This window comes from Anabas testudineus, chromosome 9, assembly GCF_900324465.2.
Source record: "Anabas testudineus chromosome 9, fAnaTes1.2, whole genome shotgun sequence".
Lineage (NCBI taxonomy): Eukaryota > Metazoa > Chordata > Actinopteri > Anabantiformes > Anabantidae > Anabas > Anabas testudineus.
In genome coordinates this window covers 25,804,373-25,820,134 of record NC_046618.1, presented here as the reverse complement: position 1 = coordinate 25,820,134, position 15,762 = coordinate 25,804,373, and the positions used below count along the sequence as shown (strand labels likewise).

The 15,762-nt window shown below is 44.3% G+C and overlaps 1 protein-coding gene across 2 annotated transcripts; it reads left to right on the top strand.

Moving 5' to 3' along the window:
• Positions 1–257: 257 nt before the first annotated feature.
• On the top strand, positions 258–15,501 carry LOC113151364 (dynamin-1-like). Of its 2 annotated transcripts, XM_026344328.1 has the most exons (24): positions 258–671; positions 3,023–3,096; positions 3,375–3,524; positions 3,617–3,820; positions 3,940–4,038; positions 4,237–4,397; positions 4,997–5,139; positions 6,136–6,271; positions 6,364–6,431; positions 6,523–6,661; positions 6,818–6,904; positions 7,199–7,269; positions 7,555–7,606; positions 7,737–7,748; positions 8,411–8,524; positions 8,913–9,022; positions 9,259–9,370; positions 9,496–9,507; positions 9,596–9,763; positions 9,982–10,068; positions 10,335–10,489; positions 10,565–10,735; positions 11,885–11,920; positions 13,195–15,501. In XM_026344328.1, the coding sequence occupies exons 1-23, from the start codon at positions 526–528 to the stop codon at positions 11,904–11,906; spliced, it is 2,493 nt and encodes an 830-aa protein (XP_026200113.1). In that variant the 5' UTR covers positions 258–525; the 3' UTR covers positions 11,907–11,920; positions 13,195–15,501. The 2 variants fall into 2 exon arrangements, with proteins under 2 accessions (XP_026200113.1, XP_026200112.1); XM_026344327.1 differs by lacking the exon at positions 11,885–11,920.
• The last annotated feature ends 261 nt before the right edge of the window (positions 15,502–15,762 follow it).

Genomic DNA, 15,762 nt, shown 5'->3' with positions numbered 1-15,762 from the left:
GACTCCATTTTACAGCGACTCCACTTTTACAATATTGAGGTGGATAAAATATCAAAACAACTTTAAATAAACGTAAAAATGCTGTGAATGATTTAAAATCATGTTCGTCAGAGACTCGGTGCTCGGTGGGTTACGTAATCGAGATTCATATAAATGTGATCATCGTTTACTCAGTCTTGTCTTTGTATTTTACTCAGACACTGCAGCTCAGTAAAGGTTTAACTTCAAATGACTTGAAGTTATTAAGGCTCCTGGCTTTTATTTTGAAAGTCCGTACGGGAAACGTGCGTGTGTTGCGGGGAGCTGCGGCGAGCTGCGGGCCTGTGCATCCCTGCAGGAGCAGAGAAGAGGCGGAGGAGGAGAGCGGAGCTGAAGGTCACAGCGGGAGGAAAATCAGCATCGATACTGATCAGCTGATAATCCATCAGCTGATTGTCGATCAGCAGGAGCGCGTGTCCGCCTTCTCCATCACCTGCCTCCGCCCGTCTGTGTCTCCGCCCGTCGCTCCACCATGGGAACCGGGGGATGGAGGAGCTCATCCCGCTGGTGAACCAGCTCCAGGACGCCTTCTCCTCCATCGGCCAGAACGCGAGTCTCGACCTGCCGCAGATCGCGGTGGTGGGCGGTCAGAGCGCGGGGAAGAGCTCGGTGCTGGAGAACTTCGTGGGCAAGTGAGTCCATCGGTCTGTCTGTCTGAGCGCCTGTCTGTCCGTCCGTCCACCTGTCTGCCCTCCCGTTTGTCTGTGTGTGTCCGAACCGAACCCAGCGCGGCCGCCCGGCTGCCTGCAGGCCGGCTGAGCCGCTGAATAAATCCGGAGCCACGATGTGATTATAAGACGTGACCAGGAGAAAAATAATGAATTAATTAATAATAATTAGTTTAAATAAAAGGTAAATTCAGAGTCTTTAATTAATTCAGCTGTAATTTGAGTTTTATGTTAAATATGTTTTAATTTGTAATGTTTTTAATATTAATATTAAAATATCACTGAAGATTTGACAGTTTATTTTTAATTCTTTCATTTATTATTTTATATTTAGATCATCGATCAGTTTTGTGATGAGAGATCAGCTGAGTTTTACATAAACCTGGAAACAATCGGTTTGAGAAACAGGAAGTTGTGACGTGAAAACCTGATGTTAATGTGTCAGAAATCATCAGATCTTCAGTGTCAGTGAGGCCTCGGATCTGGATCAGTCTGATCCAGTGAAGTTCACGTTCAGGTGTCTCTCAGGTGGGTTTGATCGATCTGCAGAGGCTCGTTCAGAAACATCAGGACTCAGATCATTGTTGTAACAAAGAGCAGGTTTCTCACAGTCTCATCATGGTGGACTGGAGGTTTGTAAGGGGCCAGTCTAACAGGGTTTATGGAAACTGGATCAGTTTTATCCAAAGATCAGCACCAACAGAGTTCACTAAAGAAACAAAGACCTGGATCAGAGCCTGTGGAGTAGTCTCTAAACCAGGTCTCAGAACAACACTGAGTCTTTAAAATGATCAATAGAATGAAAGGTCACAGTTCCTGTGGTTCAAATGTCAAAGAGAAAAATCAGCAGTGACACGTGATGAAGGATGGTTCTGCAGTGAGTATCACAACCAGCCAAAGTCTGAACCAGGTCCAGACTCCTCAGTGAAAACCTTGTGGTTCAGACCCTGGTCTCCTACATGGAGGGCAGTGATCTTACTCCTACAGCATCGAGCTGCAAAGTTCTAAAAGCTGGACTCAGGAAGGAGACACTAACAAACTAACTGGTTCTGCAGATTTCAGTGACCCTGGAGGTCCTGGGGGATCTGGGATCCTCCAGAGACCTGGGGTTTCTGCCCAGTTTGACTGGGTGGTGGTGGACGGCAGCCAACGTGTATTGGTGCTTTCAGAACCAACAACATCAGATTCTTTATATCTGCTGCTGGTCTCTGGACCGCCCACAGACCCAGACTCTGGGTATTGAGGGTAAAGACCTTCTTGGCAGCAGTCCTGGTTCTGGTTCTGCTTCAGATTAAATAATCTGAGCTTGTAGTTCGAGTCCTGATGGAATCTGATGTCTGATTGGCTGCATATTTTTATCTTCCTCCTCAGCCCGAGGATGATGATGGTCTCTGAGTAGCTCTGATCTCATTGGTCGGTGTCAGTCACATGACTCAGCAGCATCGCATGACAAGAACTGACACGTGTGAGTGTGTTAATGTGTGTGTGTGTGTGTGAGCGTGTTAATGTGTGTGTGTGTGTGTGTGAGCGTGTTAATGTGTGTGTGTGTGTGTGTGTGTGAGCGTGTTAATGTGTGTGTGTGTGTGTGTGTGTGTGTGTGTGTGTGTTTTAATGTGTGTAGGTGGAGGCTGCTGACACGCACAAAGACAGTGCTTCTCCTTGAACTGCAGCTCTTTGTGTACTACAGTACTGCAGTATATAATACTACATATACTGAAATACAGCCTTTATATAAAGCCTCTAATATAAAGTACATATTGTATTTTATAGCAGATATTACTGCAATATATAATGTAATGCTGTATATGATTGTATGTTATTGTACTATACAATAATATACATATCATATTTCATTATGTTTTAATTTATTATAATGGGAAACTGTATATATATCTAATTCAATTTGATAATAAATATTATACAAAGTACAATACAAATACTATATAATGTAATACTATACAATACTATACTATTATATAATATCACACTGTTATATACTACATTAATGATATTATAACACTTTTAAAATTATACAATATGATTTAATAATTAACAGAAACAGTTTATTACACAATAAAAGCCTGATTGCCTCCAGCATGTTTTATTGTGAAAATAGAGTTGTTAAGTTGTTCGTACCCGGCCGTGATGTGAGTTCTGACGATGGAGAACCGTTAGATGATGAAGAACCTTCACAGTGTGTTTGTATTTAACTTCCTGTCGAGGTATTTTGGTTGGTTTGTTTGTTTCCTGTTTACTTCAGGCTTTTCACACCATCTCTGTCTGTTAACTAAACCTTCCCCCTCTTCCTCCCTCAGAGACTTCCTCCCTCGTGGTTCAGGTATCGTCACTCGTCGTCCTCTGGTGCTGCAGCTCATCAACTGTCCAACAGGTGAGACTCACGTTTACTCTGACTTCACTCACTGAAGATTTATCATCTGATGTCACCGATATGACGTCACCGATATGACGTCACCGATATGACGTCACCGATATGACGTCACTGATATGATGTCATTGATCTGATGTCATTGATCTGATGTCACCGATATGATGTCACTGATCTGACGTCACCGATATAATGTCACTGATATGACGTCACCGATATGATGTCACTGATCTGACGTCACCGATATGATGTCACTGATATGATGTCATTGATCTGATCAGAATATGCTGAGTTCCTGCACTGTAAAGGGAAGAAGTTCACAGACTTTGATGAAGTTCGTCTGGAGATCGAAGCTGAAACCGATCGAGTGACTGGACACAACAAAGGGATCAGTCCGGTCCCCATCAACCTGAGGGTCTACTCGCCCAATGGTAACACACATTCAAGAACTGAGAGCATCCAAAACCCATCAGAACCAATTACCTATCAATAAAGTGAATCTTGAATCTGTTTTTGTTGTCAGTACTGAACCTGACTCTGGTGGATCTTCCCGGGATGACGAAGGTCCCTGTGGGCGACCAACCCGCCGACATCGAGCACCAGATCAGAGAGATGCTCATGCAGTTTGTCACCAAAGAAAACTGCCTCCTATTGGCTGTTTCTCCCGCCAACTCGGACCTCGCCAACTCGGACGCGCTAAAGATCGCCAAGGAGGTCGACCCACAAGGTCTGAGTCCACAAGAACCCCAACCTAAACCTCCACACCTCCTACAGTAATACTTACAGCCATGGATCAGTTCCTCAGAAGAGTAGTTCCACTAAATTGTAATAATTATGTGTTTCCAGGTCTGCGGACGATCGGTGTGATCACCAAACTGGATCTGATGGATGAAGGAACAGATGCCAGAGACATCCTGGAGAACAAACTGCTGCCGCTCCGCAGAGGTCTCGAGAATGCGGTTTAGATCAACTATAACGTGCTGATAGCGATGATCAATGTTTCTTCCTTCAGTTTCATCTCATTATTGTGCTGAACTCACTTTAAACAGTAAAAACATTGGGACTTGTTCACCTGTTGAGACACACTGCCACATTTTGAATCCAGGTGTGCACACAGGTGCTAACAGACTCTATCTGTGCCAGGTTACATCGGGGTGGTCAATCGCAGCCAGAAGGACATCGACGGGAAGAAAGACATCACCGCAGCTCTGCAGGCTGAGAGGAAGTTCTTCCTGTCTCACCCGGCCTATAGACACCTGGCTGACCGCATGGGCACCGCCTACCTGCAGAAAGTCCTCAACCAGGTGAGCTCACACACAAACACAGATTCGTTGTATTGAAAGTGACGTGTTCAGATGGAGACACGCCTCCTTCATTCATGTCTGCGTGGAGTTTGAAAGAACCTCAGAACATCCTTAAAGTCTTTTAAAAACTGGTTCTCAGATTTCAGCCGGAGGTTCTACAGGTTCTTTCTAACATGTCCAGTTCTGTCACCGGCAGTTTGATTAGTTGAGGCAGCTCATGTCCTTCATCTTATGTCGAACAGTTTGTCCTCTAACTGCAGAGTCAGCAGTTCGATCCCAACTTGACTCTGAGTCCTCAGCACCTGAAAAACAGCAGCTGCACCTTCGTCAGGTCCTGAATTTCCCTACAGGGTCAGTAGTAGCGAAGGAAAACCTGTTGTCTGTCACACATGAAAACAGGCCAAAACCCACCTTACAACCACCAAGCTGTGGTGTACTGACCAGACCTGAACCCAGCAACCACCTCACTGGACCTGGTTCTGGTCCAGTAGTGAACTGGGTCAGAGCTAAAATTCACACTCACAGAATCTTCACACAGTCCTCGATTCTCTGCTTCCACTGAAACCGTGGTAACAGAGCATTTTCTCTGTTGCCCCTAGCAACTGACCAACCACATCCGCGACACGTTGCCAGGGTTACGCAGCAAACTGCAGAGTCAGCTGTTGTCCATCGAGAAGGAGGTGGAAGAGTACAAGAACTTCAGACCGGACGACCCGAGCCGCAAGACCAAGGCTCTACTACAGTCAGTACACAGTAATACACAGTATTACACAGTGATACACAGTGATACACAGTGATACATGGTGATACACAGTATTACACAGTGATACACAGTGATACATGGTGATACACAGTGATACACAGTGATACATGGTGATACACAGTAATACACAGTATTACACAGTGATACACAGTGATACATGGTGATACACAGTGATACACAGTGATACACAGTGATACACAGTGATACATGGTGATACACAGTAATACACAGTAATACACGGTGATACACAGTAATACACAGTATTACACGCTGATACACAGTGATACACGCTGATACACAGTAATACACAGTAATACACAGTGATACACAGTAATACACGCTGATACACAGTGATACACGGTGATACACAGTGATACACAGTAATACACAGTGATACACGGTAATACACATATTAAGTAATACACATATTAAGTAATACACATTTTAAGACACAGTGATACACAGTAATACACAGTAATACACGGTGATACACATATTAAGTAATACATGTATTAAGACACAGTAGTACTTACACCAACACTTGATTCGACAGCTCAGACTGATGTGAGTTTGCAGCACATGACGTAACATGACGTGACATTAGTCTCTGAAAGCTGACTCAGCACCATAACATGATTACCGCCATGTCATGCCATCTTAGTAACATGACATCACTCTTCACGTGTCCGTCATGACACAACATTTTACTCAACACAGTTCAGATGTCACATGAAAACACAACCCTGTGTGACGTGTTGATGACCCGACTAGTGCCACACGCCACCTTAGTGACTGGTTACGTGTGCGTGTGCGCGCATGTGTGCGCGCGTGTGTGTGCGTGCGTGCGTGTGTGTGTGTGTGCGTGCGTGTGTGTGTGTGTGTGTGTGTGTGCGTGTGCGTGTGCGTGTGCGTGTGCGTGTGTGCGTGTGTGTGTGTGTGTGTGTGTGTGTGTGTGTGTGTGTGTGTGTGTGTCAGGATGGTGCAGCAGTTTGCCGTGGACTTTGAGAAGCGTATCGAAGGATCCGGAGATCAGGTCGACACCTACGAGCTGTCAGGAGGAGCAAAGATCAACCGCATCTTCCACGAACGCTTCCCCTTCGAACTGGTGAAGGTAACAGAAACTAAAACATCGTGATGAGGAAAACATTTAACTGAAGCAGATAAATAAACCAGTTATGTTTCCTGCTGTGACGTGTGTTGTAGTTGGAGAGTGATGAGAAGACTCTTCGAAAAGAGATCAGCTACGCCATCAAGAACATCCACGGAGTCAGGTGGGTCTGAATCCTGCTGTGTGTGTGTGTGTGTGTGTGTGTGTGTGGGGCAGCACCTGAGTACTGTAACTCACCTGTGTTCCCTTCACAGGACGGGTCTGTTTACACCTGACATGGCGTTTGAGACGATCGTAAAGCGCCAGATCGCTCAAATCAAGGAGCCGTGTCAGAAATGTGTTGACATGGTGATCGGTGAGCTGGTCAACACCGTCAGACAGTGTACACAGAAGGTACTACTAGTACTACTACTAATACTACTATTATACCAGAGTGGACTTGAACCATCAAGTCCAGATTTGACAGTAAACTACTCAAACTACTTGTGACTGGACTTAAATGTCCAGTTCAGTCTTTAACCTTTGACCCCGTGTGCTTCCTGTTTACAGTTGGCTCAGTATCCGATGCTCAGAGAGGAGATGGAGAGAATTGTCACTCAGCACATCAGAGACAGAGAGAGTCGCGCCAAAGGCCAGGTCAGACCAACTGTCACACGTTTAACGTTCCCACGTCGTCTTCCTAGCATAAATAGAAAAAAAAAAAAATTATTTTTTATTTAAGTTTAAAAAATCACTTTCTAGTCATTGTTAAATCTGCATTAATCACAATAACAAAATGAGAGTCTGTGAATGATATGATACGATAAGTTAACATTTGACGACCAAACGTGCAAAACTACAGACATTCCCATCATCTGTAACTGTGTTTACTGCTAACCACCTAATGTTGACATGCTAACTCTAGCTCCACCTGTGCGTCTGTGTCTTCAGGTGATATTGCTCATTGACATCGAGCTGTCCTATGTGAACACAAACCACGAAGACTTTATTGGCTTCGCAAAGTAAGAACTTCTCCAACACTCTTCATCCTAAACAGCAGAAGTAAAAGTGCAGTAAAACTAAGTACTGACGTGTTGCTGTGATGTCGAGAATCGTAGAATTACGACCTATAGACCTCAGCACTCGTGGACATCGTGTCATCTCGTGGACTTACAGCTTCTCCACAACATTTTTCAAACCTCTTTTATTATGTGTGTGAAATGAACTCACCTGTGACATCACACAGTTAACACACAGGTAATCAGCTGGTTAAAGGTAAACTCTGATCTGCTCTGTCTGTGTGTCAGTGCTCAACAGAAGAGCAGTCAGATGAACAAGAAGAAAGCAGCGGGAAACCAGGTGAGTCACCACAGGTAACCTTTGAGGGGGGGGCAGGCGAGGGATGGTGATTTCTCCTCATTCATGTATTTCTCTTTTGCTCTCTCTGTCTCTCCATCCTCCTTTCTGCCTCTGTTGCCGTGGCAACTAGGACGAGATCATGGTGAGTGGTCCACAGCGTGTGTGTGTGTGTTTCATATCTTTGTGAGGACCAGTCGAGACTTGGTTCAGAGTATAATTACACTGCTTCTACTAGAAGGACGATGAAGTCTAGTATTAGGTGATTCATTTGTCACTATGTGGAATGATCACTGATGAGGTGAGAGCGAGCGGCCAGGAGACACTGATCTGATGTAAGAGCTGCAGCAGCTGAACTGTACAATAACAAACCAGTGTCATGTCCCGGTCATAATGACATCACTGTCACTGTGAGCAGATGCTGCTGCATTTACCTGGTTTGTTCCATTTACATCATATTTAGTGATTTGTCAGACATTTTAATCCAAAATTAGAAGTTGAGGTACAAACAGCTGCTGATGCTGTGTTGTGTGGAAGGTCTATGTCGTCTTTCTCTCAGAGACTAGTGAGACAGACAGAAATGATGAGACAGTAGAGCCGTCCAGTGGAACAGACAGGAAGAGCTGCGTGTCATCAGCATAGCAATTATTTACCTGTGTGCACACTTATACCTGTACGACAGTCCACTGCACAAACCTCCTCTGACTGATTAGTGGTAAATAATGATGTTTTTGATCATATGGTTTGTTTTCTGATGATGTCACTGTGTTTGTGTGAATGACATCATGACTCACCTGGTGTGTGCAGGTGATCCGTAAAGGATGGCTGACTATCAACAACATTGGCATCATGAAGGGCGGCGCCAAAGAGTACTGGTTCGTCCTGACGGCTGAGACCTTGTCCTGGTACAAAGATGATGAGGTAACTCACGTGTTTTATTCTTTGGGTTTTCAAACTGCAGCTTCTCGATTGAGGACAGACTGGACTGGAAGATGGATTTAGAGAAATCTAAACAGCTTCTGGTGAATAAAATGTTTAAATGTCTTAAACCACGTTTAAATGATTCAGATCCAGATCCAAAGCAGATTAAATCAGACTCCCTCAGCTGTTTCCTCCTGAATCTGACTTACTGTGTTTTTCAGCTCGTTTATCAGCTTAGCTTACAGAACCTGACGACTAGCATCAGAATATTATTTTACCAACAACAAGAAACAGATCCAAAATGGAGCTGGGTCTCAGAGTCCGTCCCTCATCAGACAGTGGAGACAGTTCACATTGGAACAGTTTGTTTTTATCTCTGAACCTGCAGGAGAAAGAGAAGAAGTACATGCTGCCTGTGGACAACCTGAAACTGAAAGACATCGAGAAAAGCTTCATGTCCAGCAAGCATATCTTCGCCCTGTTCAATACTGAGCACAGGTCAGTGTGTGCTACTGGTGCTAATTAATATTCTACACATGCGTGGTGGATGGGGGGACTAATGGATTCTGTGCCGTTCTGTTTCTAAAGGAATGTTTTCACCTGTACTCAGGTGATACTGTCTGATATATGTAACGTGTATTATTTAACTTGTTGTATTGAACATTTGTGTGTTGTATTTAATATAATAATGTATATTTGGTGTGAATGTGTAATAAAGCAACCTGTAAATGTAGGAATGTGTACAAGGACTACCGTCAGCTGGAGTTGGCCAGTGAGTCTCAGGAGGAGGTGGACAGTTGGAAGGCTTCTTTCCTACGCGCAGGAGTGTACCCTGAACGCAGCGTGGTATAACTCATTACTACATCATTACTGCAGTAATTCTGTCATTCAGTATTAATTCAGTTATTTGTCTGTAAAATACATAATTACGACAACATGTTAACATGTTTCCTTCATTTCTCGCCCTGCAGGACAAAGAGAAGGTGAGACTCTTTCTTCTTCTTGTGCTGTTGTCTCTGTGTTAGTCACTGTTTCTGTCCACGTCTGTTAATGATCAGTGTGTCTTTGCAGGTGGAGGCTGAAGAGTCGAGTGGCGATGGGCAGATCCACAGTCTGGACCCTCAGCTGGAGCGTCAGGTGGAGATCGTCAGGAACCTGGTGGACTCGTACCTGGCCATCATCCACCGCACCGTCAGAGACCTGATCCCTAAGACCATCATGCACCTGATGGTCAACAATGTACGACACACACACCTCACAGACCCCCCACCTACCTCTATTCAACCCTCACCATAACAACTAAATCCCAACTCAACACCTAAACCGGAATCTAACCTGAACCATAAAACCAAGTCTGATTTGAGTAGAGAGGACCACACACCCACAGAAAGACACAACGCACACGTGTACACACCTGAAGTGATTTCATGAGTCATGTGACCTCCTCTGCTCCTCAGACAAAGGACTTCATCCACTCTGATCTGCTGGCCCAGCTTTACTCCTGTGGAGACCAGAACACTCTGATGGAGGAGTCTCAGGAACAGGTGAGGATGTGTAGACAGACAGGTAGACAGGTAGACAGGTAGACAGGTATGCTCCAATTGTGAGTCTTTAACAGACAGAACCTCTGCCTCATCTTCTGCCCCCACTATTTTACTTTGGAAGTTTCACTAATTAAACAGTCTGATTTTCAAATTACACATTTATCTCATCAACAGATGAGTCCATTAAATCTGGTCCTCAGGTGCGATCAGTCTGTTGTCTCATTCACAATCTGTCTGTCTCTCTGTGTCTCATTGTCTCACCCCAGGCTCAGCATCGTGATGAGATGTTGAGGATGTATCACGCTTTGCGAGAAGGCCTCCACATTATCGGTGACATCAGCACCTCCACTATCACCACAGCGATGCCTCCACCTGTCGACGACTCCTGGCTGCAGGTGACGGGGATGCCATCAGGGCGCAGGTAACCTAGCAACAGGTCTGCTGTTTTTCATTTACAGCATGTGCAGCATCAATGAGTTTGGCGCTCTGTCTTCAGATCTCCCATGTCCAGTCCGACTCCTCAGCGTCGGGCCCCTCCTGGACCTCCTCGTCCAGGCGGTCGAGCAGCCCCCGGCCCACCTGGTCGTCCCGCTGTGTCACCTGACCCTGGACCCCCACCCTCTGTGCCCTCAAGGCCAAACAGAGCGCCCCCACCTGGAGTCCCTAGGTAACCACACGGTATTGGAAATGTCCTCATAGCAATAGAAATGTCCTCACAGTCATAGTTTATGATCTGGTTACGAGTCAGACCTGAACCATTTGTTGTTACAGAGAATCAAAGCTACAGAAATAAAAGTTATTATGAACTCACAGCATCTAAAGATCAATAACAGTGACTTCAGATTTCATGTAATGTCCCACACTGGATCATGGCCTGAATGCAGCATGTGAGGACGTCCCTGAGTCCAGTTTGATTTAACAGAGACAGAGACGCAGACCATAGACCATAGACTGGATTCATAGATATAAATCAGCTTCTCTTCAGAACTGCTGAGTCAAAGTTAACTTTGTGTTTAAATCTGTCTGTAAAAATGTTACCATGACTCAGCAGGTACTTGGACACTTGTCTTTTTATCAACCTGGACCCGGTGACAACCTAAAACCACCGTGTTTGTTAGAACAGACTAAAGTGTTTTGTATAGTTTCTTCTTTGTTGGTGCTGTAGAAAGACAAGCAGTGATCCACAAACAACGTGCACAGACATGGAAAAGAAAGACTGCTCTTTCTTTCTTCTTCTCTTCTCCTCCTCATTTGTCATCATCTCTTCTTCTTCTTTACTCTGAGGATGTCCAGTAAACATTAGAGGATCTGTCCCACATTTCCAGAGATCCTCAGTTTCATCTCTGTGAATCCAGCACAGTGTAGCTAGCTTAGCTTAGCTTAGCACAAAGACTGGATTCAGAGGGAAACTGTTAGCCGGGCTTCAATTAAACACACGTAATGTTTTAGTGTCATATTATTAAAAGAAGAGATTTATTGATGGATCCGGGCTAGCAGTTTCCCCTTGTTTCCAGTGTTTGTGCTAAGCTAGGCTATTCACTTCCTGATCACCTCTGTACTGGAGACACAGTCTGTCACCATGGACACATACACCCTGAGCCATGTCTGTCTGTCTACCTGTCTGTCTGCAGTCCTTATCTGTTTGTCTTCATGTACATCTTTCATTTTGTCTGCCTGTCTGTCTCTCTCTGTTTGTGTGATCCTGTTCTAACAGTGCCTTATAAGGTTAAACAGGAAGTTCTCAGGTGTGTCAGAGCAGGTAATCCCTTCCCCGACCCCTCCCCCCTCATATTGACCATATATGGTTATTTTTCAGAATCTCTATCAGTGACCAGTGAGGAGTTCACCAATGGTACGTCAGCTGTCCTCATGATGTCACCGTCTCTCACTATCTGAGTGTGTGTGTGTGTGTGTGTGTGTGTCACACTGTCCAATCATATCACTGTCCTCGCCATGTGACCCGCCCCCTTCCCTAGCATTAAAATTAGCTGTGTGATTGACAGCTCCATCAGCCTGTCACTGACTGTCTGTCTCTGTCTGTCGTCTCCAGTCGGAGGACTCCAGCTTCTCCATCGGCGTCCTCCAGACCAGCCTCTGACCCCTCCCCCTAACACACCTGCAAATATATGCACAAAACTGTGTAACTATACACAAAATACACACATAATACACAGAATCTGTACAGAGAATATGTCGAGTACACACATCACATGTTCAGATGGACAAACAGACTCAAACCCACTCTTCACACCAGGTCCCACGGGTTCTATCTGCTTCCAACTAGTCCCAGTGTGTTCCAATTGGTTCTAGCAGGTTTCTGCTGGATTTAACTGGATCTGTCATGTTCTAGAAGGTTCCAAAAGGCTCCTACTGGTTTTAGCTGGTACCAACACGTTCCAGTTAGTTCTATTGGGTTTATAAGGGTTGTAACTGATTCCAGTTGGGCCCTACTTCTTCTAGCTGGTGCTAATGGGTCCCAGCAAGTTTTGTCCCCCTTCCATCTGGTCCCAAGGTGTTTCTCCTAGTTATAGGCTTTGCCAATAGGTTCCTAAGTATTTCAGTGGTCCTCTTGGTTTCTTCAACTTGGTCTCACTTGTTTGTTCCACCTGGATCCAGAAAATCCACATTGGTTCCAGTAGGTTTTCCACTGGTCACCCTGGCTGGTACCAACAGGCTGTATCAGGTTCCTACAGTACTTGGTTCATTGGGTTTCTGTGGAGGTTTCTATTAGAGCCAGCTCTTTCAGCTGGTACCAACAGGTTTCTGCCTGTTCTGTTGGGTTTCTATTGGTTTCAGCTGTGGTTTCATGGCATGATCTGTATTCTAGATTGGCCTGGTTTCAGTGAGGTCGGACTGGTCCGACTCAGTTGCATCTGGTTCTAACTGACTCCAAACTGCACCAGTTAGTTCCACCTGGTTCATAACCGTTCCAGATGGTTCCGTTTCCCACTGGCATTGACCAGTTACATCAGACCAGTGGTTACTGATGACTAGTTCCCAATGGACCCAACAGAGTGCTGATTGTTGACTGACATAACCTTTGATCCCTGAAGTCTCCTGCCTGTTAATTGACTGTTCTCTTCCTCTGTCCTGTTCTCTTTGTTTGTGTTTGTTGTTTTTTCCCAGTCGTCCCAGTAAAGGTAGCCCTGCCCATGGAGAGAGCCCACAGTCCTCTATTGAAGGTTAACCTGCCCCCAGTGTGTGTTTGTGTCTCTACTGAGCTGTTCTACTGGTCTCTACTGATGATGCTGTGTTACTGTGAATCTTACTAGTAATAATAAAATGATAATCAGCACATTGTGAATATATAACTGCAATACTGAGTGTATCAACATGTCTGTCTGCTGTCAGGAGGGCGAGACGGGTCAGCTGCCCGTCGGCCTGCCTCCTTACGCTGTCTGTCACATCAAACCAACACAGCAGTGACTGAATCCTGTTATTTATCACATCAGGTTCATGAAGTACTGTAGAAGACTCCAGAGATGGTGTACAAGTGAAGATGTCTCACTCCTCTCAGGCTACGTTCACATCACAGATCTTAACACTCAGCTCGGATGTTTGTTAGTGACATGGATCCAGCTCCAGTGTGAACACTGTTCAGATCCTAACATGAGCCCCATGTGAACAGATCAGGTTCCTCAGAAGCTGCTGCTTATTCTACAGTATTTTCCTTCCACCTTCTGCAGAAACAACCTGGTCACTCACCCCGTCAGTCTGAGCTGAGTCAGTCCAGCTATGATGTGAACGTAGCTTCTGTTTGTGCTGCATCAGCTCCTGGAGTGGAATCATTTAGTTTATTTTGTCTCTAAACACATTAATTAATCTAATTTATTCTGAAATGTTGAATTGACTGAAGTTTTTCTTTACAGTGTAAAGTTGACATATCGTTTGAACATGTGTATTTATTGATCTATTTATTGATTTATTTATTTATTCTCAGTGGTTCTCATTAATATTGGTGGAAGCTGTCACCTTATTTTAGCCTTGTTAGCTTTTTGTGAGTGGCACTAGTGTCAATAGAATCTACTTTATTTTATTTTACTCTGAAACATTCAATTCTAATGTAGTCTTAGCAGTTCTATTCTAATACAGTATACTCCGCTGACATCTGTACCACCATTTAACAGTTCCCAGTGGTTGCAGGCTGTTTGGTTTTTAAGTAGATCCATGTGTTTCTGACTTGTCCCAACTGGTTCAACTGGTTCCAACATTTTCTGTCCAGTTCCAGTTGGGTCTGACTGGTTCATTCTGTCTCGCTCCAACTGCTTCCAGTTGGTTCATACCTGCCTCAGTTAGTTCTGGTATCTGGCTGGTTGAACTTCCACCTAGTTTTAACTAGTTCCAATTAACCAGTTTGAATCAGTCCTATCTTTCATGTGACTCTGGCTCAGACCTGCCCCAGGTTGTTCAAGCGGGTTCCAACTGGTCTTGAAACCAGTGAACCCAGTTAGGAGCAAACTATCAGCAACAGCCATGAAAAATTCAAAAAGTGGAGATTATGTTCAGTCTGTCGTCTCATAATAAATTCCTACAATTTTACTTTTCCATTTATTTAATTTCTTAAGAATTATTGGAGTTAAAAAAGAGGTGTTGCAGTTTCTAGGATCAACACTATCTTATATTTGCCGTATAGAAACACCATTTGTAGCAAGAGAAATGTATTGATGGATTTTTCCGTTGTCTTTATTTTAGTTTTAATGTTTATGAATGTTTGAAGATTTATTAAGGAGTAATATTTGGTTGCTGATCTGATTTATGAATCGAGGAGATGAAAATTTGTGACTGGGATCAAACAGCAGGGAGTCGTTGGGCGCTTTGATCCAGACCTGAGGGTTTGATGAGTATTAGCTGATTTTCTCTGTTGACTGTATGTGACGGTTCCAACTGAATGACAGACTGTATGAATCTAAACTATTACTGCTGATCTATCTAATCTACCTGTGTATGCTGTTAATGTTGTGATTCTGTAGAGTTAGTCCAGTTCTGAGCTGTGTTCAACACGACTCGTGTTAGCAGAGCGTTAGCAGAGTGTGTTTGTAGCTGTGACTCGTGTGTTCAGACTAATGTCAGCATGCTCGTTCAGATCGGATTTTAAATGTGTTGTATGATTCTTTATTGATCAGTCCTGTTTTGCACATGTGGCTCTGCAGCAGCGTGTTGAACGCAGCTCGATACCCCCCCACACTCCTGTGATGGTGGTTAGTTCACCCCGTGTGGCATTAATCTAAATGTACTGTTTACAGAACAAATCAAGATGATAGTGTACCATAAATATGTGAGGATCATATATATCGATCTATTAAACTGAAATATGCAGCGGCCCAAACTGTAGTGTGTATGTGTGCGTGTGTTACAGTGTGTACAAGTTGTGTAACCTTGTGTCATGTGAACTGGGCCAACAGAGATGTGTTGACAAGAATAAAGTTTGTTTGAATGAAGACAACGGGCGTCAAGTTTCCTTTATGGGAAAGAAGTTGTTTAAATGGCACCACAGTCATTAAACGACCACTGGTGGCAAAGTGAGGTAACTGATGACATTGTCTTGCTGAAATATGGAAGATCTTCTCTGAAAAAGACGTCTGGATGGGAGCATGTGCTGCTGTAAAACCTGGAAATATCGTTCAGCATTGATGGAGCCTTTCCAGATGTACAGGCTGCCCGTTCCATAGGCACTAATGTACTCCCATACCATCA